This window comes from Myodes glareolus, chromosome 4 (assembly GCF_982192425.1).
Source record: "Myodes glareolus chromosome 4, mMyoGla1.1, whole genome shotgun sequence".
In the NCBI taxonomy this organism is placed as follows: Eukaryota; Metazoa; Chordata; class Mammalia; order Rodentia; family Cricetidae; genus Myodes; species Myodes glareolus.
Window position 1 is genome coordinate 98,860,048 of NC_142029.1, and position 24,939 is coordinate 98,884,986.

At 44.2% G+C, this 24,939-nt stretch overlaps 1 protein-coding gene across 1 annotated transcript in view; it reads left to right on the plus strand.

Annotated features, from left to right (window-relative positions):
- The first annotated feature begins 6,365 nt into the window (after positions 1 to 6,365).
- The window catches only part of Jam3 (junctional adhesion molecule 3), a 54,882-nt gene continuing 36,308 nt past the window's right edge, over positions 6,366 to 24,939 (plus strand). Inside the window, exon 1 of the mRNA XM_085689796.2 lies at positions 6,366 to 6,495. Within this exon, the coding sequence (XP_085545922.1) occupies positions 6,420 to 6,495 (76 nt within the window). The 5' untranslated portion in view covers positions 6,366 to 6,419. The remainder of the gene's footprint in view (positions 6,496 to 24,939) is intronic.

The following is a 24,939-nucleotide window of genomic DNA, read 5'->3' on the forward strand; positions in this document are numbered from 1 at the left end:
CTACTGGTTGGATAGTTAAGGATATTCTTGTTCCTGCTGTGTTACCGAGCCTGGTTTATGCGGTGCTTGAAATCAAACCCAGAGCCTCTTGCATGCTGGGCAAGTGCTCTATCAACTGAGTGGCTTGCCCAGTTCCCCTGTGAAAGGGTTTTTTTGTTTTGTTTTGGTTTGGTTTTTTTTTTTTTTTTTTGATAGCTGCTGCTGAAGGCCTCACCATAGGAGTGCACTTGAAAAAATTTGCCAACAGCGTGACCTTTTTCAGCTGAACCACAGAGGAATATGCAAATCAAGTGAGCTGTAGCGCATTTTATTTGAGTGGAAGGAATGGAGGAGTGGGAGAGGGGAGCTGCTTTGAAGACAAAGATGAGAGGACAAGAGTTGGGATAAAATGTAGGTAAATTTAGTGGAAAATATTGCAAAGAATGAAGGAGTGGAAAGGAATCAGAACCAAAGCAACAAACATATGACCCAGCTCCCAGAAAGTCATACAGACAAATGCTTTGAGGAAGAGATTCACACAAAGAAAAGGATCTCCCTTCTCTCGTGCTGGGAGAGCTGGCTTCAGGTGGTTATTTAGGGATTTAATGACACAGAGAAGGAAATGAAATTATGATTGTGGGTTGTTTTTTTTTTTTCCTTTTTGGTGTTTTGAGACATGGTTTCTCTGCGTAGCGCCGGCTGTCCTGAAATTCACACTGTAGACCAGGCTGTCCTGAAATTCACTCTGTAGACCAGGCTGCCTCCTAAGTGTTGGGATCAAAAGCGTGTGCCACCACCCCCCAGCAGATTGTGTGTTGTTGTTGCTTTTTAATAATATCAGCTGAAGTTGTGGCGTATGGCGTTGATTGCAGCACTTGGGAGGCAGATGCAGGTAAATCGTTGTAAATTTGAGGCCAGCTTTGTCTCCATAGTAAGTTTCAGGCCTTGAGTCACTTTCTCAAGTTATACCAGGAACATAAGGAAAAGCAACATCCACGTGAAGCCTATCTTCACTTTACATTCCCTCTGACTCCTGTGCAGGCTGAGGGTGCTTTGTTTATCAAGGTCATAGCAAAATGTTAAAGCTATTTTTTGCCTGCTCAGAAGTATGATAGTGAGAAAGGGAAGAAGCTGGAACAGTAAATATGTATTGAGCGCCACCTGTGTTTCAGGTGTTTAATCTCAGGTAATCAGTTCATGGGATGAGTACTGACGTCCCTATTTTATAGGTAAGGAATCCCAGCCTTAGATAAACATAAACAATCAGCCTTGTCCTACTTAGAGGCGAACCACACAGACAACCCACTCTTTGCCTTTTTGGTTTGCTTTTTTGTGTTTATATTGAATAACAGTGTTGCAAAACTTTTGAGTTCAGCATATGCAGATTTATTTTTTTTTCCCTCCGAGACAGGGTTTTTCTGTGTAATAGCAGTGACTGTCCTGGAACTCACTTTGTAGACTAGGCTGGCCTTGAACTTGCAGAAATTCTCCTGCCTCTGCCTCCCGTGCGTTGGGGATTAAAGGTATCTTGCCAGAGTTAATTTCTTTAGTTCTTTTAAGAAATGCATCCGGGTAGAGAAATGACTACTGCTATTCCAGAGGTCCTGTCATGAGATCTGGTGCCCTATTCTGGCTGCAAGCATACAGGCAGGCAGAACACTGTACAATAAATAAATAAATAAATCTAAAAAAAAAGAAGGAAAGAAATGCATCTTTGGGGCCCCACCCCTCACCACAGGTGTGGGAGAATCGGCTCTGCCCCTCACCTAAGGGGAGCAGTCCCAGTGGTTCAAACTAACAGCTCAGCTACCATCCAGATCCACATCCTGGGGCCTTGGGTTAGCTCACCCAAACATCTAACCCATCTATGACCTGCTTGCTGCAGGAGGTTCCGAAGAATGAACTGCAGAATCGCCATGACTCATGTCAGCAGCAGGACATCTGCGAGGAGTTTCAGCGGTGATGGTGTGCTGGAAACTAAAGGGGACTGGGATGCACTGTATGAAATTCCCAATGAATTAGGAAAGAATTATTAGGAGATTGGGATGCACCATATGAAATTCCCAAAGAATTAGGAAAGAATTATTATGAGATTGGGATGCACCGTATGAAATTCCCAAAGAATTAATGAAGAATTATTTAAAATGTTTTTTAAAAGAAGAAAGAAAATAAATGTATCTCTCAGCCAGTGGTGGTGGGGCACACTTTTAATCTCAGTATTCTGGGGATAGAGGCAGGCAGATCTCTGAGTTTTAGGCCAGACAGTCCACAGAGCGAGTTCTGGGACAGTCAAGACTACAGAGAAAATCCCTGTCTAAAAAGAAAAAGACGAACATAAATGCATTTCTCCCACACACTTGAATCAACACACTCTGATGGAGTATGCTGTAGTGAAGGCACAGACTCCAAGTTCTATTTGCCAGTTGCTTCCAAAACATTGCTTCTGACCTCATTGAGTCCATTCCTTGCTGACCAGAGTTCAGTTTCTCCCAGAAAGAACAGACCACATCACAGACAAATGTGTCACCCTGTCTTGCAGCATCTCTAGTTGCATTTCCATTCCAAGAAAATGCTTAAGCCACCATTAATGGCACAGAAACTCCATTGTGGAGGAAAGTAAATACTTCACAATGAAGCACCTGCCACCCCCTCACCCAGGAACCTCTGCCCTTTATGGAATATTCATGAAGCCCCCCCTGTTTTGTAATCTCTGCCTGAATTTCAAAAGAGATTCTAAAACACAAGGGTATTTAACAGTAAGAACACGTCATAATACAAACCCAGGAATTCGACCGGAGAAGGAGGCATTGACATCTAACTAAATAACGGTACTCTGTCCACAGTCAGACGCCACCTCACATTCCCCAGGCAATCAGAATGGTTTCTTCAGTTAGGTAGCTATGGCTGAGCATGTGGCCCGAGGAAAAGAAGAGCAGGAGAAAACCAATTAGGCTTAAGGAAAATCCTACAAAGCTCTGCTTTTTTGGTGTTTATGGAGGGAGCGAGGCCACCATTGAAAAATACTATTTATGCAATTTACTTCTGATGTAGATACATGGTGACCTGATATGCACAGAAGGAAAAGATAAGTAGAATCAAAACAGGTTATTTTAAAATTGCATCCTTACCTTTGAGATTTTTTTTTTTTGGAGTTGCGGAGTAGTACTCAATTCACATTTGTAGAGGTGTGAGCATGTATAAAACATATACTGAACATCATACATCGCTGAAAGCCGAAACATGCTCGACAACGACCTTTTCCTTTCAAATTTCCTGAACTATCCTTATGTTACCCATTGAATACTAATATTGGTCATTGAGAATTTCTGGCACATTTCACTAACAGGCTCAGAGTTTCATTTTAAACATGTTGTTTCTGAAACCTTAGGAATGTTCTTTCTATGTTAAACATGGAACAAACTTTTCTCAAGGATTTTTCCATTGTACTAAGCAACATTTCAGATTTTATAGTCGCTTTGGGTCTAATTTCCAGTTCATCTTTATCCTTCTTATCATCCGCTTATAAGATCTCACAGAATTTTTCTTCCCTACCCTTACCATTTTCCACTATTCAGAGTTCAGAGCAAGGCTAGTAAAATGGATCAGTGGGCATTTGCTTCTAAAGTCTGGCAGCCTGAGTTTGATCCCTAGAATTCATATAAAAGTGGAAGGAGAGCCCGGCGGCGGTGGTACACACCTTTAATCTCAGCACTCAGGAGGCAGAGGCACGTGGATCTCTGTGAGTTTGAAGCCAGCGTGGTCTACAAAGTAAGTTCCGGGACAGGCTCCAAAGCCACAGAGAAACCCTGTCTTGCAACCCATTCCCCTCCCCCTCAAATAAAAGTGAAAGGAGAAAAGCAACTTCACAAAGTTGTGCTCTCAGCTCCATAAGCACACTGCAGCAGTACCCTGCTACCACGCACTTCTGTACTCACATACACACAACAACAACAACAGCAACAATCATAACCATTTTTAAAGTGAAAAAGAGGGCTCTGCAGCTAAGAATACTTGCTGCTCTTTCAGAGGACCCCCAGTTCTGTGTTCAACACCCATTCCAGGAGGTTCATAGCATTTGTAACTCTGAACCTCTGTGCTCTCTGGCCACCCACACTTACTTGTGCACACCAACATGCCGACACACGTAATTCAAAATAATAAAGATAGCCGGATAGGGGTGGCACACGTCTTTAATCCCAGCACTCGGGAGGCAGAGGCAGGAGGATCTCTGTGTGTTTGAGGCCAGCCTGATCTACAGAGTGAGTTCCAGGACAGGCGCCAAAGCTGCAGAGAAACCCTGCCTTGAAAAACAAACAAAAACTTAAAAAAAAAACAATTAGAAAACCCAGGCATGGTGGTGCACACCTTAAATCCTAACACTTGGAGGTAGAGCAGTTGGTCTTATGTGAGTTTAAGACCAGCCTGGTCTATATAGCTGTCTCAGAACAGTCAGAGCTACATGAATAAAACTCTGTCCAAAAGAAAAAAAGGAAAAAAGAGTAAAAAAAAATTTAGCACCAGCACCAATGACTATCCTTCTATTATTTAAGATAAACTATTGGGTATGCCATTATGTTTTAGCTCTACGGGAGAAATGAATTAAGCTTCTGTAGCAACTTATTGTTTATATATTGAGCATGCTCACTAATGTTCTGTGTGTCTCCTCCTCCTCCTCCTTCTCCTTCCTTCTTTCTTTTCTTTTCTTTTTTTCTTTCTTTTCTTTCTTCCTTCCTTTCTTTCTTTCTTTCTTTCTTTCTTTCTTGTTTTCTTGTTTTCTTTGTTTTTTTGAGACAAGGTTTCTCTGTATAGCTTTGGAGCCTGTCTTGGAACTCACTCTGTAGACCAGGGTGGCCTTGAACTCACAGGGATCTGCCTGCCTCTGCTGGTATTAAAGGAGCACGCCACTACTGCCTGGTTGACCTTCTTTTATTATACATGGAATTAGGGGCTCTACAAGTGTGAAAACACTAAAGTTTCCAAAATTACTCATCAACATATTTTTCCTTTTTGTTTATTCTTCTCACATGCAATATATCCCTACCATAGCCTCCCTCCCTCCAATCCTCCCTCCTCTCAATCTCCCCTCTCCCCCAGATTCACTGCTCCTCTATTTCCCTTCAGAGAAGAACGAGCCTCCAAGTGATAGCAACTGAAGAAAAAAAAAACCCCTCATATCAAAGTTGCAAGATGCAACCCAGTAGGAGGAAAAGGGTCCTGAGGGCAGAAAAAAGTCGGAGATACCCCCATTCACACTGTTAGGAGTCCCACAAAAACATCAAGTTAAACAACCACAGTATGTATGCAGAGGACCTAGGTCAGACCCATACAGGCTCCCTGACTGTCACTTCGGTCTCTGTGAGCCCTAAGAGCCCTGTATGCTACGTCCTCCTGGTGTCCTTGATCTTTTGGCTCCTACACTCCTTCCTCTCCTTCTTCTGAGGGGTTCTCTGAGCTTGGCTTTATGTTTGGGTATGGGTCTCTACATCTGCTCTCATCAGCTGCCAGAGGAAGCCTCTCTGATTCTCTGACAACTATTGGGCTAGGCACAAATCTATGAGTATATAGGAATATTGTTAGGAATCATTTCATTGATTAATTGGTCAGTTGTGTGTTGGGTTCTATACTAGATCTCTGAAACATCAAGCTTCTGGTCACATCAAGCTTCTGGTCATCCAGGCAGTGAGGGGCGTGGGCTTCCTCTTATGGCTTCGGACTCAAGTTAGACAAGTCATTAGTTAACTACAGGTTCTGAGCCGCACCATTCCCCAGCACATCTTGCAGTCAGGACAGGTGTGGGTTGAAGGTTTTGTGGCTGGGTTGGTGTCCCATTCCCACTACTGGGAGCCTTCCCTGGTTCTGCAACATCTTTATTTGTAAACTAACACTCATTAACTAAAAAAAAAATTATAATGGTTTATTTCATGTGTATGTTTATATGTGTGTATGTACACCACATGCATGTTTAGTGCCCTTAGAGGTCAGAAGACCATACCAGATCTAGAACTGGAGTTACAGACGGTTGTGAGACACCATTTGGGTGCTGGGAATGGAGCCTGGGTCTTCTTCAGGAGCAACAGGTGCTCTTAACTGCTGAGCCATTTAGCCAGCCTTATCGTTTCCTAAACTTTCATGGAGCAATTCTTCTTAGATCTGTACCAATAATCTGCGGTTTTATAAACCCACCCCGCCTCCCTCCCGGACTCGCTTTTTAACCCTTTTTCGGCTAAGTTCATTGACCAAGGTACCACTTGCAAGCCTGGAGCATCATTGCATCCATAGCAACCAGACTTGAGCTTCTTTTGTCACCATGGTGCCGGCTCTGCCGGGCCGAGTGGTCGCTATGGTAACTGGAGGCGGATCGCAGGGTCCAAGCAGTCTGAGCGCATGCGCACAAGGCCAGTTCGCCTCTGCAAGCCTGAGCCCCTCACATTCCCCTCGACATGGCGCTGAGCCGGCGTCTGGGACTTCGGCTCTGCGCGAGGCTGCCCGACTTCTTTCTGCTGTTGCTCTTCAGGGGTGAGTTGATGCTTCTGTGCCCCTGGGAAGTGGGATCTGTGGCGATGGGAACTGAGCGGCCCGGACCGCCGTGGAATAGCGGTTTCGGTGCCCGGGATTTCGGGTCCGGCTGAGGCGCTGAGGGGTGGCCTCTGCGGGAGCGTGGCGGGCGCGGCTCAGCGGGCTGTCGGGTCGGGTCTCGGGCTGACCCGCGTGGATGCGGCTGGTCCTGGACAGGGACACGGCCCACCAGATTCAAGAAGGCCCGTGTCAGCTGCCTCACGAGCTCAAAAACTTACTGGAGAAAACACCCCATCGGCAGCGTGGTGCCCAGAAGTCGTGGACGAGGAGCGGTTTGGGAAGCCCCAGAGGCCTGTCTTCCCGGGAGATGCTGGGGTCAACAAAGAAACTAAACTGGGCAAGGCCGGCCATCCTTGGGCTGAACTACACAGGGATGAGCACCTTTGTCGCAGAGTGGTGAAGGAGAGACCCTTACCCCCAAAGAGCATCTGGGCCATCTTGATCCGGACACACTGCTAAACTTGAAAGTTTTGTTCATTTTCTTTCCACTGAATTCCTGGGAGAGATTTTCCCTGGTCAGTTTAGCAGAAGCCCTTAAGTTTACTTTCTATAAATAGCACAGGGCACTTTGAAGCCGTTATCTCAGTCCTTAAAACAGTTCTGTGAAGTAGGTTTTTGAACCCATTTTCAGAGGCTACTTAATAGCCTTTAAAAAAAAAAAACAACTTCAAGACTGCATGCCAGACAAGTAGTGCCGAACTTAAGGTTGCATAAAACACCGCTCTTTACTCTTAGGTAACCCAACCCGTACCACTCACTCTTCAACCCTTGGATCATTTGTTTCTTGGGTTTGTTGCCGCCCATGATGTTTTCCAAAAAAAAAAAAAAATACAAATTAATACACCAAGGCACTGGCACTGTTGGGAGTGGGGGCGGGAGGTGGACAGACTTAGGGAAACAAAGTGTTTTTGTGTTTGGTGCTTATCCTCGTGGGCTGGTCACAGTGGCGGTAGTAAAGAGAGGGAGACTGGTTCAGGAGTGCGGGAAACAGGCCACAATGATAAGGATGAGCATGTGCCTGGTCACCAAATAGTTTGCCTGAAAGTTATTTCAAAAGCCAGTGCGGGTGGGAGCTACAGATGACCAGAGGCTAGCCAGGAGACAGGAGTGTCAGGAATGTCCAGCTCCCACTGTGCTGGGTCACACTGACAGTGTTCTATTCACAGCCTAGAACAGCTCCCTATTGTTAAGGAGGTTTGCTCACATGAGAGTCTGCAGTTTTTATGGGAGATACATTTGGCAGTTGACTTCAGGGATGGATTTCTCCTTGGTGACTTGCTCCTAAAAGCGGAAAATGCGAAGGGCATCATCTGCTCTTAGTCTCGGGTTTCGCCCTTTCCTGTCTTGTGTAAAATCCATTGGGTTTCTTGCTATCCAGAGATGGGATTCACTTGCATTGCATAAGTACAATACGAATCTGAGATCTGGGGCGGATGGCAAAGAGGAAGGCCTAGGATGGCATTGGTCCGCTTGGAAAACTGTGGCTTGCTTGTTCAAATGAGGGGTTTCTCATTAGATGGCTTTCAGTTTCCATATACCCTAAAGCTATACTCCTGGGGCTGGAGAGATGGCTCAGTGATTACCAAGGTGAATTCTGGCAGAGGACCCAAGCTCTGTTCATAGCACCCAGGTTGGGTGGCTCAAACAGCACACGACTCCAGCCCTGGGGATCTGACACACTCGTGTGTGTCAGGACCAGGCACCTGCACTCATGCACATTTCTCCTTCACACGCGAGTGAACAGAAAATAGATCTCAAACCGTGCCATCTTCCCAGGTGAAAACTATCTTTTTAATGTTGAGGAGAATGCTAGCCCCTGTCAGCTGTGACTCATCGTCACGGCACTACGGAGGCTGAGGCAGGAGGATCACTGTGAGTTTTAAGCCATCCTGGGACGTACAGTAAGTTTCAAGTCACTCTGGGGAACAGCAAATTACTAGTTCCAAACTGCATGTGATAGCATATTCCTGTAATCACAGGACTTAAGGGGCGGGGGCTGGAGGATCACTGTTTGGGTTCAGCCTGGGCTACAGGGCAAATTCAAGGCCTGCCAGGGCTACACAGTGAGATTCTATTTCAAAAATTAAAAAAAAAAAAGCTCCGACACAGCAGTAAATATTTATGTGATTGTCCTTTGCTGGGCTCTATTATGACAACGTAACGTGTATTAATTCATTTCACTTTGCTAACTTTAGAGTACGTTACTGTTTTGTGTAAAACAGGAAAAACAGTCACACAAACATGCAGAGGTGAGATGCTTGCAGTGGTACTTCAAACATCTTCAACTTGGAAGTCTCTAGTCTGTGGTAATCTAGTCTTTGGTTACTCGTTTCTTCTATTTGACAGTGGAAATCTTATAATGAATGACTTAGGTAAAATTAACAAGTGTTCAAAAGTCGTGCTCTTTCTATCTAGAATATTCCTTTGCGGGATTTATGACTGGTGTGATTCAGTTTGACAAACGTTATGGCTCATCTCCTTTTTGAGCAATTATGCTCAATTCAGTAACTTTCCAGAATGTTGTTGCTTTTTTTTTTTTCTGACACAGTGTTTCTCTGTGTAGTCTTGGCTGATGTGGAACTCAATCTGTAGATCAGACTAGCCTCGAACTCATAGAGATCTGTCTGTCTCTGCCTCCCGAGTGCTGGAATTAAAGGCGTGTGCTTCCACTGTCTGGCTAACTTCCCAGGACTTTTGATGTACCAGAGAGAGGCCTTCATTTAGAGCTAGCATAACAGTTTGTAGTCTTGAAGACGGTTTGTGGGGTGGAATGCAGAGATTTCTAACCAAATATTCTAATTCTTTCACTTATTTGGACTCCTGAAGCATTAGAATGACCTACATTCATTGGCTGATTGGGATTGAACTCAGGGCCCGGCAGGCATTTTGCTGCAGCTATAGGCCCAGGCCCTTTAAGATGTGTAATTTTTTTCTTTTTTTCCTCAGAGCTGAGGACCGACCCCAGAGCCTTGCGTTCGCTGGGCAAGCACTCTACCACTGAGCCAAATCCCCAACCCTCCTTTACTGTGTTTTAATTCCTTTTGATTACCTGATTGCTAGAATCGTTGTCAGGGTTGTAGGTGTACTTTAAGAAAAGCAAAGGACACCTGGTCCCAAAATATGGACTACTGGATCAGCTGTTCATCTCCAAATGATTAGTTTATGGCCATTCTACAGGCCGAGGGGACTGGATGGGTGGCTTCTAGAGATCTTAGCCATTAAATAATGGCAGTGTTAAACTCGGGATCACAGAGGTCCATCTCCTGGGCCCTGTGGACGCGAGGGATAGCTTTAAGTCAGTTTTCTGAAAGCAAGCAGATGCTCAGACTTGTCTTCTGAGATGGTTTGTATTGTAACAGAAGACGCTGTGGTTGTAGCACACCCGGCTAGCAGCTGTTGGAGATGCAATATTAACAAATTCCTTCTTCATAAATCCTTTGAATTCTTCCAGAGCACAAGTGGGGTGAAAGAAAAGAAAATATGTGTGAGCGTGAGTGAAGTCAGAATGCACAGTCGGCCGGGGACATCCTAGTGATGGCAGATCCTCTCTTGAGGTGTGTTTTCCAATTAGGTCTGAGTGTGATGACATTAGGGATGAGTGCAAATTTGAAATCTTTACACGTGCCCATGAATTCTAGCACTATATGCAAATATCTCTCCACTGGCGTATGAAGAGATCTGGAAACCAAGTTGAGTAAGCACATTCTTTTACACTCAGGTTAGCAAGGACACTATGCACTGTATGGGAACTAAAGCATTCACTGGCTGCCTCTTTGCTGCTCGCCCTGCTGCACAGAAATCGTCCTGAGAAGCAGCCCTCTTTCTCATGCCCTGGAAGCAGTGGTTCTTCATGTTGGGGTGTTTGGGTTTTCCTGTCTCTCAATAGTATTTATTGTGTGCTCTGTATTGCATGTTCCAACAGCCACTGTGCGCAGCAGGATTGCAGGGCTGGGCTGCTTTAATCAAGCCACAGCGAAGATTAAGGCTGTGTAAACTTCTTCCCTTTTGTCTTTTTCTTTTAAAAGTTTATTTTTCAAATAACTGTTTTCCTTTATGTTGTCTTAGTTCCTTTTCAGTTGCTGTGAGAAAACACCGTGACCAAGGCAGCTGATAAAAAGAAGCATTTAATTTGGGGTTCACCGTTCTGGAGGGTTAGCGCTCACGGCCATCCTGGTGGGGAGCATAGCAGCAGGCAGGTGGGCATGGCACTGGAGCAGCAGCTGAGAACTTAATTTTAATCCATAAGAAGGATGGAGGAAAAAGAGATAAGAAGTAGAGAACTAATCACGAATGACATGGGCTTTTGAAATCTCAAAGGCAGCACACTCCCTCCAACCAGGCCACACTTCTGATCCTTCCCAAACAGTCTGACCAACTGGGAACAAAACATTCAAATATATGAGCCCTGGGGGCTATTCTCATTCAAACCTTCACACATATGTATGGGTGTTTTGCCTGCATGTTTGTTTGTGCACCGTGTGTATAGTGCCCAAAGAGGCCAGAAGAAGGCATCAGATTCCCTGAGACCAGAATTACAGATGTTTGTGAGCTGGAAGGTTGGTCTTGGGAGTTGAACCCAGGTCTTTTGGAAGATAACCAGTGCTCCTAACCATTTATTCATCTCTCCAGTCCCCATAACTTTATTTGTATGAATGTGTGCCTGTTTGCCTGTATGCACATGACATGTATGCAGATGTCCAGGGAGGCCAGAAGAGGGTATCAGGTCCCCCAGAATTGGAATTAACAGGTGGATGTGAGTCACTTTCTGTGGGTGCTGGGTTTAGAACCTGGGTCCTCTGCAAGAATAGCAAGTGTTTTTAACTGTTGAGTTCTCTTTGCAACCTCCTTATGTCTCTTGTAGAGTATCCCAATACTTAGTTGGTTCACCTTGTTCTTATAATTATTGTTAAAATCAAATTCTACCAGTCACATTGTTTGTTGTGTCTGGTAACTTTAGCTCCCAGTAATCTTTCCTGTCTCTGAATAAGCAAACATCTTAGTCTATAGCATCTCATTCTAACACACATTTTAAAATGTCTGTGTTATGTCAGGTACTATTTATTCTCCATGGTAGGGGTACACAGGGAATAAGAAGCCCTGCCCCGGGAGAGCCAGCATGTCTGTATGCCCTCTCATACTGGGCTTTGGATATTGGGTGTGAGTACATGGCTGTTATTATTGATGTTAAAAAAGAAACTGACCCAGAACAGAGACATCTCTAGTAAGTCTTGCCTGTCTTTCTTTGTCACTTGAAAGCCAGTTAACATTTTTAACCACTTTGTGTGTCTAGGCATTTTTAGGATATCTTATTTTAGTTTAGTGGCTGCAGGAACGTCAAGGAAGCCTCAGTTTTTTTCTCTAGTAGTTGTCAAGGAAGGCAGTGGTATTTTCTGCTGTCTACTCTGCGTAGCTGCAAAGTTAGGAAGACAAATGTGGAAAGATGCTTATGGTGCACTTTAAAGGATACGGGCTGCGAGTACTACAGTTTGTGATGGCAGTTATGTAAAACACCGGGGGGAAATGTTCAAAACATTGATGGACTGTGTCTCTAAGTAGCGGAGCCCGGGGCTGGCTTTTCACTGCTCTCGTGCCTTTCTGTCTGAGGTTTCTGGTTTACTTTCAAAGTCTTCTTTAATGAGGTTTTTGGTTTTTTTTTTTTTGTATAATTATAAAAAAAAAGTTGTGTTTGTTTTGATAGCTCACAGCTCCAGTTCTGGAATTTTAGATTTGACATTAGTAAAGGGAAAATGTAATTTGTTTAAACACATGTAATCTGTGCTTTTTTTCTAGTTTCTTCTTGACAGCCAAATTGGATGAAGGAGGACTGTCCTTGAAGTTCAGTGGCTTGCATATGTATTCTTTGCGACATATTTGAAAGATTAATTGCCATTTTTTTGGGCAGAACAGCTGTGGCTTCAACAAATGGTTAAGGGGGACTGAAAGCTGCTCGGAGTACCTGCCCTGCCCCCCATTCATTAGGAACAAACTAAAGCACCCGGGGCATTGCTTAGGCTGCTGCTACCCTCTGATGGAGCTCTGCTCTGTGCCAGGCGCCGATTCTCTTGGGCGATGAGAAGAATGACGGCAGGTTGACTTCAGGGGAAGCAGACAGTTGTCCACTGGTGTGCCCCAGGGTGGACATCCCTGTTTTTAGCACTAGGTGCAGCTGTCTTGAGGCTCACCGAGTATGTAGCAAATCCTCAGACAGCTGCTTCTCTTTCTTTGGCCAAGGTTTTCACTAAAGCATCTTTATTGGGATATTATTATGATTTTCCTTTTTGAGTCAGGGCTTGTGTAGCTCAAGCTTGCTTGGAACTCTCTCTCTCTCTCTCTCTCTCTCTCTCTCTCTCTGTGTGTGTGTGTGTGTGTGTGTGTGTGTGTGTGTGTGTGTTCACGCTCCCATAATGCTAGAGGTTGATGTCAAGTGACTCACTTAATTGCTTTTGATGTTATTTTTTGAGACAGTCTCTCTCTGAGCCTGGACCTCTTCAGGCTCCACTAGGCAGGGTGCACAGCAAGCCCCAGGGGTTTCCCGGCACTACAGCTCCAGCATTGGGATTGTAGCTCCTTGCTGCCCTGCCTGGGCCTTTATGTGGGTTCTGGGAAATCCACTCAGGTCCTCATGACTGTACTGACTGATTGTTCCACCTGCTTGTTCCGCCTCAGCCTGTGGTATTCTGGGGTTACAGGAATGTGACACCACACTTGACTTTCTTAGGGATAATTGTGATTTCCGTAAGTGTAGATTTAGGTGAATGGAGATGTTGAAAGAGATGAAGGTGGAGGACATAGTGTATACAGGGATGTGCTTGCGAGTTTGTAAACAGTGTCTGCTGAGACTGTGGACTATGACAACAAATAAATAATAACAGCTGTTGAATGCTGTATGCCAGGCCTTGTATATCACAGGGAGTCAGACTGCTGTGTGCCAGGCATTGTATATCACAGGGAGTCAGACTGCTGTGTGCCAGACATTGTATATCACAGGGAGTCAGACTGCTGTGTGCCAGGCATTGTATATCACAGGGAGTCAGACTTCTGTGTACCAGGCATAGATCACAGGGAGTTCAGACTACTATGACATAATATCATAAACGGAGTGCCTTAAACCATAGACATTTGTGTCTCGCTGTTGTGGAGTCTCGGTTGTCTGAGATTAAGGTTGCTGGCAGGTCCAGGTCCTAGTGAGGCTGTCCGTCTTCCTGGCTTATAGATGACATGTCGAGGAGTGAGAGCTTTGATGCCTCTTAGAGTGGCCACTGTCCTGTGATGGGGTCCTACCCTCATGACCTCATCTAAGCCTCGTTACTGTTTTTTTCTTCGAGACATGATTTTTCTGTGTAACAGCTCTAGCTATCCTGGAACTAGCTCTGTAGACCAGGCTGTTCTCAAAGTCAGAGATCCGCCTGCCTCTGCCTCTCGAGTGCTGGGATTATAGGCGTGTGCCACCACCTCTGACTGCTTAATTCCTTCTTAAAGCATGTACCTAATACCATCTTATTAGCGATTAAGGCTTCAACAGGAACTTTAGGGGGATGTAAACTTGATCTGTCTCAACTGGTCTTAGCAGTCGTTTTTTTTCTGTAGGTACCGAATTTGTAGATGTGGAATCTGAGGCCTGGTCCAAGGTCACAATAAATAAAAGAGCCATATCCTAACTGAGGCAACTATAGTGCGTTTTCCAAGGCTCAGGGGCCAGTGCACAAGAGGAGGCAAAAAGAAAGAATGAAAAAACCTGAAGAAGGGTTGGAGCGATGTGTGACACGTGGCCTTGCACCCTTAAGCTCTCAAGGACTGTGACTACCTGCGCAAGGTTGGACTTCGTCAGCATTCTGTTACAGAGGGGGAAGAGCTCATGAGGTCCAGCTTCCTGAGGGCTAATAGTTGCTGGGTAGTAGGATTTAACAAAGCTTTTCTGTGGACCTGCAAAAAAAATAGAGGAGCCAGTTGTCCCTCGGAGACCATTAGCAATAGTTATAAAGAATAGTTATAAAGCATTTAAACATAACACCCAGTTAAGAACATTTGGCTTTACAGTGTAGAAATTCATTTGCCAGTAGAAGTAGAAATATATGTGAACAAAAGAAGTCAAGAAGATTGGGGTAGAAAGAATACCTACAACAGTGATTCTCAACTTGTGGGTCTCGACCCCTTTGGGTGGGAATGACTCTTTCACAGGTGTTGCCTAAGACCATTGGAAAACTCAGATATTAACATTATGATTCACAACAGTAGCAAAATTTAAGTTATAAAGTAGCTATGAAAGTAATTTTATGGTGTGGGGGTCTCCAGAATGTGAGGAACTGTATTAAAGGTTGCAGCTCTAAGGAAGGTGGAGAGTCACTGGCCTAGAAAGCATTATTGGTAGTTTCAGTAATAACGCTGCAGTGTGGGCACCCTGGTTCTAGCCTAGCTTCTGTTTATATCCTAGACCCTCCCTCTTAGTTGCAGGGAGGCTGTTCCAAGACCCCTAGTGGATTGCTAAGACTGGACAGAACAGAACCCTGTGTGTCCTGTGGTGCTTCTGGTCCGCAGGATGACCTTGATGCCCTTCCCCATAGTTAAGTACTTACCGTGGACTGTGACTGAGATGCCTGCAGTCTGAGGACCGGGAAATACAATGGATTTCTTTTTCTGTCACGATTTCATAGTTAGAAGATCCATTCTTACCATATCTTAGCAGCTTCCAGTGACTTCTTTTTCTTTGCTTATCCAAGGCGAACATTTTCAACTTTTCACTCAAGAGTAGCACTGTCTAGCCCTGTGCCATGTCTGAATTGCCAGTGTTGGCATTTGGGGCCCTAAGTAAAATCAGGGCTTTGTGGATACAGTGTGATAGTGCGATGGTTGATCCAGTTGTCGTCAGACGCTCCTAAAGTGAACCGTCATATACCTGGTGTAGATGGATGTAAGGATGGGGAAGGTTCATGCCCTAGGAGGGATGGAGCAGGGTGGCCTGAGATTTTATCTCACCACTCAGAGTGACAGTTCCTATCTCGGAACTCCTGCTTTTGGGATTTTCATTTACCATTTCAGACTGCGGCTGACCCCAGGTAACTAAAACTGCTGTCAGGGGCTCCTGTGTCCCAAACTATACTGGTTTCAGTGTTGTTCTTGAAATACTCATTTACTGGATACATTATTTTAGATTGTCAGTCATTTTATCTTGGGAGAGTAGAAGGAGGTTGAGGGAGAGTGTATTTGAACTCTCTGTGCCCTCTGTTTAAGACAAATTTGTAGACAACAGATTTTATCTGTTGTCTCCTCCATATTGCTTGTCTTTCTTTTCCCTAGCTACATTAAAGGCCATCCCCCCTCCTTTCTTTCGGGGGGCATTTTGAAATGTTGCTGCAGTGTGTCACTAAGGCAAATTTCTTTTTAGTTTTCTACTTAGATTTTATAATCTGTGTATCTATGATTTTTTTCCTATTGATTTTTAAGTATTTGTTTAAGAGTTGTCTTTTGTTTACTTATTCCTTCCCTTGGGGGCTCTGATTAAATGTATTCAGTTACTGTGCCCTCCACAACTGCTAGTTTTTCTCTCATATTTTTATATTCTTGCCTGTGTAAGCTGTTCTGAGTTCCGCAGCCAGCCACTTCTGCTTCCAGCCTTACCGTGTCTGTCATTGAGCCATGCCTGGGGGCTTCCCCTACTGATGACTTTGTTCATTTCTAAAGTTTTACTTGGTTTTTCTCGGGACTTTTTGTTTACATTTTTGAGTTTTGAAAAACTTTAGACTGGACATAGTTGTATGTGTCTATAATCAGTCTTGGCACTCGGGACATTCACACGGGAGAGACTTGAGTATGAGCCCAGTTTTGGCTATAGATTGAGAGCCTGTCTCAATCAATAAACAAAGGTTAACATTCATGCATGGCTATCTTATTTTCCATATCTGACATTCCAAATATCTAAAGTCTTAGGCACGTGAATCTACTATTTCTTGCTTCTTTTGACTTTTACATGAGGTTTGTTTCTATGCTTAAAAGAAACATGGTTAATCTCTGACAACTGAACCTAATTCAGGGGTGCTTTTTCTGAGAGCAGGGTTCCATTCAGTGGCTGCTGTCACCCTCCAGGGTGACTGTTCCCCCTCACAGAATCCCTGGAATAATTTAAAATGTCAAGCTCTGCTTCCCTTTGTTCCCTTTGGCTTAAGGGCAAGGTGAACCCTGAAATGTTCAGATAGAGACTGTGCTCTCAGTGCCCCCATCCTGCTTTCTAGTTTAGCCCAAGCCATTTCCGTTTGTCTTTTTACTACCCCGAGCTGCCTGTGCGTCCAGGGGTGCAGCCAAAGCCTCGCTGTTGGGGTGCCCTGCATTTCTGCAAAGCTCTGTTTTTCTTTTTTTCTTTTTGGATTAACACAAGAGCTACCCACCATTCTTTTAATGCTTGTTATGAAAGTAACACTTTTGTCATTCAAATGTAATCTGCTCTGTTTCATACGCTTCCAGGATGGTGTGATGTCCCTGGGGAGAGAGAATGCACATAACACTGCTTCAAGGTTGGAGCTCTGGTGTTTTAGTCATATGCCTAGTCCTGAGATTGTAATCTCTGACCATCTGTCATCCAAGACACAGCAACATAGATGGGAGAGTTATTATCATCCAAAGTGTCAGTCGTTTAAATAACAGCTGGACAGAGGTGACCTGGAGCTTCCAGCTGAAATCTGAGATTCTTGCTTGTACAGGATGAATGCTGGCTTAAAAGGACAGATGCCACCCACTGTACCATGTTCATGTGCACACTCTTCCTGGGTGATAGAAGGCACACTGCATTATGGGTGTTGGGCATCCTAGATTCTTTCCAGATGTTCATGTGATTCGTATTTGGATCTTGGGGAAATAATAATGGTTTTAATCTAGATAATTTGAAAGTAATTAAAATCACACCTCCTATTTTACACTACCACCAAAATATGCATGGTTCTCTCCCTGTGTAATTAGATAATGACTTCTAATTTTGGATGTTAGATCCTAAGAAGTGACTTTCCAGGCATACAGCAAAGTTTTTAAGTGGCTAACTGAACCAGTACACATTCATTCTTTATAATTGCGCTTGCTAGTTTTGAAAACTTCCAACAGAAAATTCTTCTTCCAAAAGTTTAGATGTGGCCTAGAGCCAGGTAAGTGTCAGTTGAAGGCCTGCTGTGAAAGTTTGGAAAAGCACATGGTTGGAGACGTAGCATTTCTTTAAATTGCCCCCCAACCCCATTTAAACTTCTCTTGTTTAATAGACTAGTATCTCAAGAGTTCCTGCTCTTATTTACCAAGAACCAAAAAGGCATAGATAATTGGTTGGGTTAGCATTCTTATGTTTTTTGTTTTTCTTTGTTTGTGTTTGTTTTTTGAGACAATTTTATTGTTTCTAGAAGACACAGACAATCTCCCAGCAAATTCCCTGATCCTCTGGCTCTTACAGCCTTTACCTCTCCTCTTCTGAAATGTTCCTAGGCCTTAGGTGTATCACTGGTACTGGATTCTCAACTCTGCTTTATGACTGTGTGTTTTGTGGTGGTCTCAGCTGTTGCAGATCCTTGATGAGGGTGAGAGCTAAGATTTGTCCCTAGGCGTCTCTAATGGCTTTTTGTTTTGTTTTGTTTTTTTGAGATGGGGTTTCTATGTGTATCCCTGGCTGTCCTGGAATTCCCTTTGTAGGCCATATGCATACAGTGCCCATAGGAGTCAAAAGAGTGCATTGGATCCCCTGGGAATAAAACCCTGCTCCTGTGGAAGGGAAGTCAGTGGTCTTAACCACTGAGCCATCTCTCCAGTCCCTAATTTTTGCCTTTATTAAAAACTGGTCAGGTGGTGGTGCTGTCACTTGCCTTTAATCCCAAGACTTGGGAGGCAGAGGCAGGCGGATCTTTGTGAATTTGAGGCCAGCCTGGTTTACAGAGTGAGTTCCAGGACAGCCAAGGCTACACAGAGAAACCCTGTCTGGAAAAACAAAACAACAAAAAAAGAAGCATAGACTAGAAAGTACAAGTGGAAAATACCAAAGCGTTCAGCATAAACCCTACGACAGTTAATTCTATCTGACGAATGTTGGCAAATAGATATTGGATTCCTGAGATGCATTCTCTTGCACTTGTCACTAGACTGGAATTCCCTAGTTGTCTTATGACCCACAGGGTTGAGAACCCCTGTTTTGGGATAAATGGCAAGGGGTTCAGAGGTGTTGATGTACATCAGAGAAACACAGCACATTTGTCAAGTGCGTTCATGAAGCTGGATATTCAGTTCTATCACTTAATAGTCAGGGTTTAAAGCTTGTTGCGCAGTGCTGTAGGCCTCAGCTGCCTGCCACCGGAGAGTCTTAGAGCATGGTACTCAGTGGGGATGCTGACATGCATGCGCAGCTGGAAATATCTGGAGTCATTTTCAGTGGCCCTGGCATGCGGTGAGCGGATACATGTTTCAACACTGCAGCCGTGAGCAGATTCCCCATTGGAAGTGGAAAGGCCCTGCCTTACAGCATCTCTCCACTCTAAAATTCAGCATCCCACGTGTCTGAGTGGATAGTCAGGATTTGCCTGTGGGTAGAAAACAGCAGAAAAGGGGGAACCAACAAGTTGGGACAACAGTGGACCAGAAGCAGAGTCCCGGCCTCCTGATCCTCAGCCCTGTTGCTAAGGAACAAGATTGTTATAAAACAGCTTTTTGCACAGAAGTCCAATGCAAGAAAACTGTATGGACAAAGGAAATTTAGTCTTGTCTAGCTAGGTCCGCAACAAGGCAGATTCCAAGATTTGCTGTCCAGTGTACGCCTCTAACTTAAGCAGCAAGCCGCACTTCCAGACTCTGAAGACTTCGACTAAAGAGCTGAAATGAATACAAGTGTATCTAGGAGAGAGACTGGAGAGGCCAGAACTCAATCCCACATTGCTCTGGTTTAACGCTCCTGCATGTGGCTCATTGTATCTTTGGGTCTTGAACTTTACTGGGTTGGGTATTTCCTTTCCTCTACTTTTTTTCTGGTTTACAAAAGAAAAAAGAAATGCCCTTCACCTAAAACCTGTACAACACAGCAATCTCAAAATGTGAAACCCAGGTTTCACTGAAAAATCGTGGGGAAGATAAAACCAACTAGGATTCCCAGCTATCAGCACATTAGAATGTGGAGGCTGGGTTAGTCACGTGCCCCTTTCTGTCCTGGATTCCTGTGTCATTTGTTTCTTCTAAGACATGGTCTTGCTAGGCCAGCCTGGAACTCACATCCTCCTACCTCAGTCTCCTGAGAGCTGTATTGTCCATATGCCGTGTATCCAGCTTTATCCACTTAGGGTATTTATTTATTGAACCAGCTGTCTATTCTTAGTGTAAACTCAGCAAGTTACAGTGGTATCTCCTTTACTCCAAAACATGCTAGAATTTCCACTAAAATGTCTTGCAGCTCAGTGTTTTCTGGTTCAGGCAGGAAAATGTCTCCCAGGCATAAGAGGTCTAAACTTTCCTATAAATAATCAGGGAACCACTTTTTGGGACTAATGATGTCTGAGAAATGTTTTTCTTCTTTACTCACGAATTTTAAAATTAGATTATTATTTTACAGAAGAATTTAGGACAACCAATCGTATCTTGAATAAAATTTTCCAACATAAGAATTTTTTTTTTAATTTGCAACCTCTTAAATCAACTTTTCTTAACTGGGAAAAATGCCTGTGGCTATTTTGATACCATTTTTATAAAGAGAAGTATAACGGAAAAAGGCAAAGTGAAAGAAAAGAAATCTTAATTATAGCTAAAGCGTCTTTTGCAAAGCTGAGGGCACATTGGTAGATGGAATCCAGAGGGGAGGGCGGGAAGCCTAGGGAGCTTCCCCTTGTCTTTAGAGAAGTAAGAGTTAAATGAATTGCAGCTTATGTATGTAGCCTACATATGTAGTTGCAGGAACAGGGATTGATCACAGTAAATCTCTAATATTTAGTGCTGAAAAGCAAACCTAACAAAGCACTTAAGGTTGTGCCAGCAGCTCTGCTGAATGTGTTCCACATGAACTATTAATTTATTAAGTCATTTACTTTTGATTTTTTTTTTTGAGCTAGGATCTTGTAATGCAGCCCGGACGGGTCTAGTACTCACCATGTCGCCCAGGCTGGATGTGGGCCACTATAAACTGAATTTGTCCATCTTAACTCTAACACACTAATAGATTATTTTTGTTACCATTAGGTACTTTGATGGGAGCTTTATACAGTCACTATTTTGTAAAATAACCCCACAGAGGTATGTGTTTCTCCTGGCTTCTAGATAAGGAAACCGACTTATAGTATGCAGCAGAAGACAGGTTCAAAGTCACATTCAGTTCGTGTTTGTGTGATGAATAGGACTGTAGAAGGGAAGGAGATCGCCTCAGACTATGTCACTATATGTCCTGAAGAGAGATGAAAAGGAACGAGGAGAAAGGCGGTGTCCTGCATGTGCACCGGGTCGGCTGGAGTAGCGGAACTAGAGGACGGGAATGCAGCGGTTACTCAGAAGACAGTGGGAACTGTGGTGGCGCACACTTGGGAGGCAGAGGCAGGCAGATCTCTGTGAGTTCTAGGCCAGTCTGGTCTACAGAGCGAGTTCCAAAGCTACAGAGAATCAAAACGAAAACAAAAAGAGAAGATAGACTCCACAGAGCATGACAGCATCCTACTGACCTCGGGGTCTCCCAGCAGAGAACCAACACTTCAGGTTTTATCATCAGTTTCTCCGGATTACATAGCCATACGCTTGTAAAAGGAGGGGAAGCTGCAGTTCTCTCGAGCCCAGCTTCATCTCCCAGCTTCTCTTTGGGAAGGCAGGACTCAGACTGGAAAGAAGGGCACCACACTGTCATCCAGAAAGTTAAACCCTAGAAGGTAAGGGGACTTACACTGGGCAAATCATGTGACCACGGTTCTTCCATTACAAATAACAGAGAAAAAAAGGATAAATAAGTCATAAGATTAAAAATGGTAAAACAAACAAACAAACAAACAAACAAATAAACAAACAGAGTAATAGCATCCTGATGGGATCTGAGGCATGCTCCACAGAAGGGAATTTCTTGCCTCGGTCCATAATCCTGCTCAACCAGCCTGTGACTGGGAAGATCTCAGAACCTAGGGTAGAAGTCCAATGGGTTAATTTGCTCAAATGTAACGTTGTCAAGTTGATTTTCAGGTATATGATTAAATTCAGGCCTGGGTTCTCAACTTTGGTCAAAGTTTGTGCACAGGGCAGCAGTTGTTGGGGAGATGCATGACTGTCCGCATTCTGAGAATAAGAAGTCGAGTGCTCAGTCCTGAGTGGGATGTCGTTATCACATGCCATTCCCCCACTGCCACTGCAGCCACTGCCACCGAGTCTCAGGGAACACTAAGGAGAGTAGAAAGACCGTGAGAGCTAGAGGATGGGAGGGGACAGGAAATGCTTGACTTAGCTGTCACATCCATCAACCCACAGCGCTGACTGTTACCTGTGAAAGACATGTACAGAATCAGTCCAGCCAAAATCCCAGCATAATTGAAGAACTACTCCCTAGGAACCACCCCTAACTGAGGAGCTATCGGCAGGTGAGATGCTGGGAGAGGAGAATTGTTCTTGTACGAGTGTGCAGGCTCTGGCAGGTTTCCCATGCTCCAGTGCATGGTCCCAAACCAGCACGTGTATGGGCAGTGCCAACAGGACTTAGTGGCCTATCCAATAAAAAGAAAGAAAGAAAAAGAGATACACAGGTTTTGAGAGGGTCTTGTTCGGGAAGGCTCAGAGGAAGTTGAGGATGAAATGGGGGCTCATGATCATGTTTCACTGTATACATGTATGAAATTATTAAGAAATAATGATTATTTTTTAAAATGATATCCTCAAACCTGAGCTAATTTTCTTCCTCGAAGTCTCTTAAGCCTTAAAAGCGTGTGAGCTAAAAGGTGTTGTGCACAGGTAAAAATAGCAACCAAGTTTTAACAGATCTTATTTACTTCGCACATGGCAAACGTACTTGACAAGAGAAGCACCAGGAGTTCAAGAGAACCAAACACAAAACACCTCAGCAGCCTGAACTCACTCTGAGAAACTGTTGGCCTCAGTTTGCAAACAGCAGGTGAGACGTTAGCCATGGGCCTTTACCTTGGCCTTAGCAGGGTCCCAATCTCTCACCCACTGCTAGGAAACATCCTCTCAACATTAGTGTGGGGGTGGGGAGGGCTATGACAAATGGACACCACAGGTGAAAGAGATGATGGAAGAGGAATTCCAGCAACAAATTCATCCTTGTAGTTTGTTGTTTCCTCTGCCATCTCCTGGGGCTGTGTTAGCACCAGGCTATGCTGGGAAAATCACCAAATTAACCTCTCTGAAATGATATACATATTGTCTTGATTTAATTTTTTAAAGATTTTTTTAAAATTATTTCTGAGTGTGTGCCAGGTCTGCAGGTACCACCCACAGAATCTAGAAGTTGTTAGAGCCCCTGGAGCTGAAGCTACATGTCCTCATTAGCCACCTGATGACGTTTCTGGGAACCACTTGAGTCCCAAGGGCTGAACTTATGTTACCAGGCTGGGCAGCAGGCCCTTTTACCTGCTGGTCCTACTTTTTCCATTGCAATTAATGTGAATGTTCATAAAAATAGTTTTGGAAGGCATTTTAATTTCCTATGGAGTATCCAAAACACAAGTGTGTGTTCCCTAGGGGTCTAAAATGCAGCTTTCAAATAAAAGTCATGGAAATAGTTGCTCTTATTGAGTGATGGCACCAGAGACTGATAGTTGGCTTCCAGACTCATCATTTAAAGTCAGACGATCAGGGCTGGAATGTGGCCCCATTGCTAAAAGCACTGGCTGCTCTGGCAGAGGAACAGGATTCAGTTCCCAGCACCCATCTGGCAGCTCCCAACCATCCATAACTCCAGTTCCAAGGATCTGACACCCTCTTCTGGTCTCAGTAGCTACCAGGCACACACACACACAGTACACACACATAAATGCAGACAAACACACACATACGCAAGACATTTAAGTAAATAAATATAGTAATTTATAGCCAAACCAAATACAGCAAAAAGAGAAAATGTCCTCTCTATCAGTGTGATGCGTAAGCACCTGGAGATTAGTAAGCACACCTGTGGGGCTGTCTGTGCGCTCCTGTCCTGACCACAAGATCTTGGTCCATTTGTCTCCCACTTTCCTTCCCTGCCTCCTCCTCTTCCTTCTTTTAATCTAGATGTGCTTCCTGGCCTCCATGATCTTAGCCGAACTGCCATGCCACACGCCTCCATGGCATGATGTCATGCCACACGCCTCCATGATCTTAGCCGAACTGCCATGCCACATACCTCCATGGCATGGTGGACTGCAGGTTCTGAAACCATGAGCTAAGCAAACTCTTCCCCCTTTACAGTTTCAGCGCTGTCCCAGGAACAAACACTGATACACATATAATTAGGTCTAATTAAGAATGCCAACCTGCTGCAGGGCGGTGGTGATGCACACCTTTAATCCCAGCACTTGTGAGGCAGAGGCAGGAGGATCTCTGAATTTGAGGCCAGCCTGGTCTATGGAGAAAGTTCCAGGTTAGCCAGGGTTACACAGAGAAACCCTGTCTCTAATAAACAGTCAAATAAAAATACAGGCAAAATTCTACACAGAGTAATTTCTTAGTACATTTGTTTTTTTTTTTTTTTTTTTTTTTTTTTATTAAATTCCAGACCTGATTTTTTTTTTTTTTAATCATGTCCCGGGGCTTCAGTGTATAGCAATTCAGGATTCACTTGGACACATGCAAGGACGGTTGTAAAGGAGGTGGCAGAGAAGTGAAGACAAGCTGTGGTGGTGCCTGCCCGTAATCACGGTACTCAGAGACAGAGGAAGGAGGATCAGGAGTTCAGGGTCATCCTTGGCTACACAGAGAGTTTGAGGCCACACGGTCCTTGGCGTGACTCTTTATCAATCAAAAAGTTGAGCACAGTTGGTTCTCAGAAAGAAACAGTGTTAGTCAGGGACGTTCAGAGCTGTTCAGCAAACACTTCTTTAAGGTCAGGTCACATCATCTGAACATCGGGATTCCAGGGTGCTTTCAAGCTCTTAGCTGAGGAATCTCTCGGCTGTGCAGTAGTCAAGAGTAGGATTCTTTCTCTGGCGGGGTGTAGCAGAGCCGTCTCTCTTTTGAAATCGCCAAAGCTACTTGCCGTGTTGAAGACCTCAAATGCTTTGCTTTGAAGATGCTTTTCTTCTGAAATCTACTGAGATTTCTGGATTTAGACATAATTGGATTGTTATATAATGGGATTCTAAAACTGAGTTTACAACATGAAAGAGCTTTGTGTCCCATGGTCAGTCTCCCAGGGGTCACGTCCTTAAGGTAAACTGACTCTGCACCCAGAAGCCATCAACTGTCAGCTCCTCAGGTGGGGTG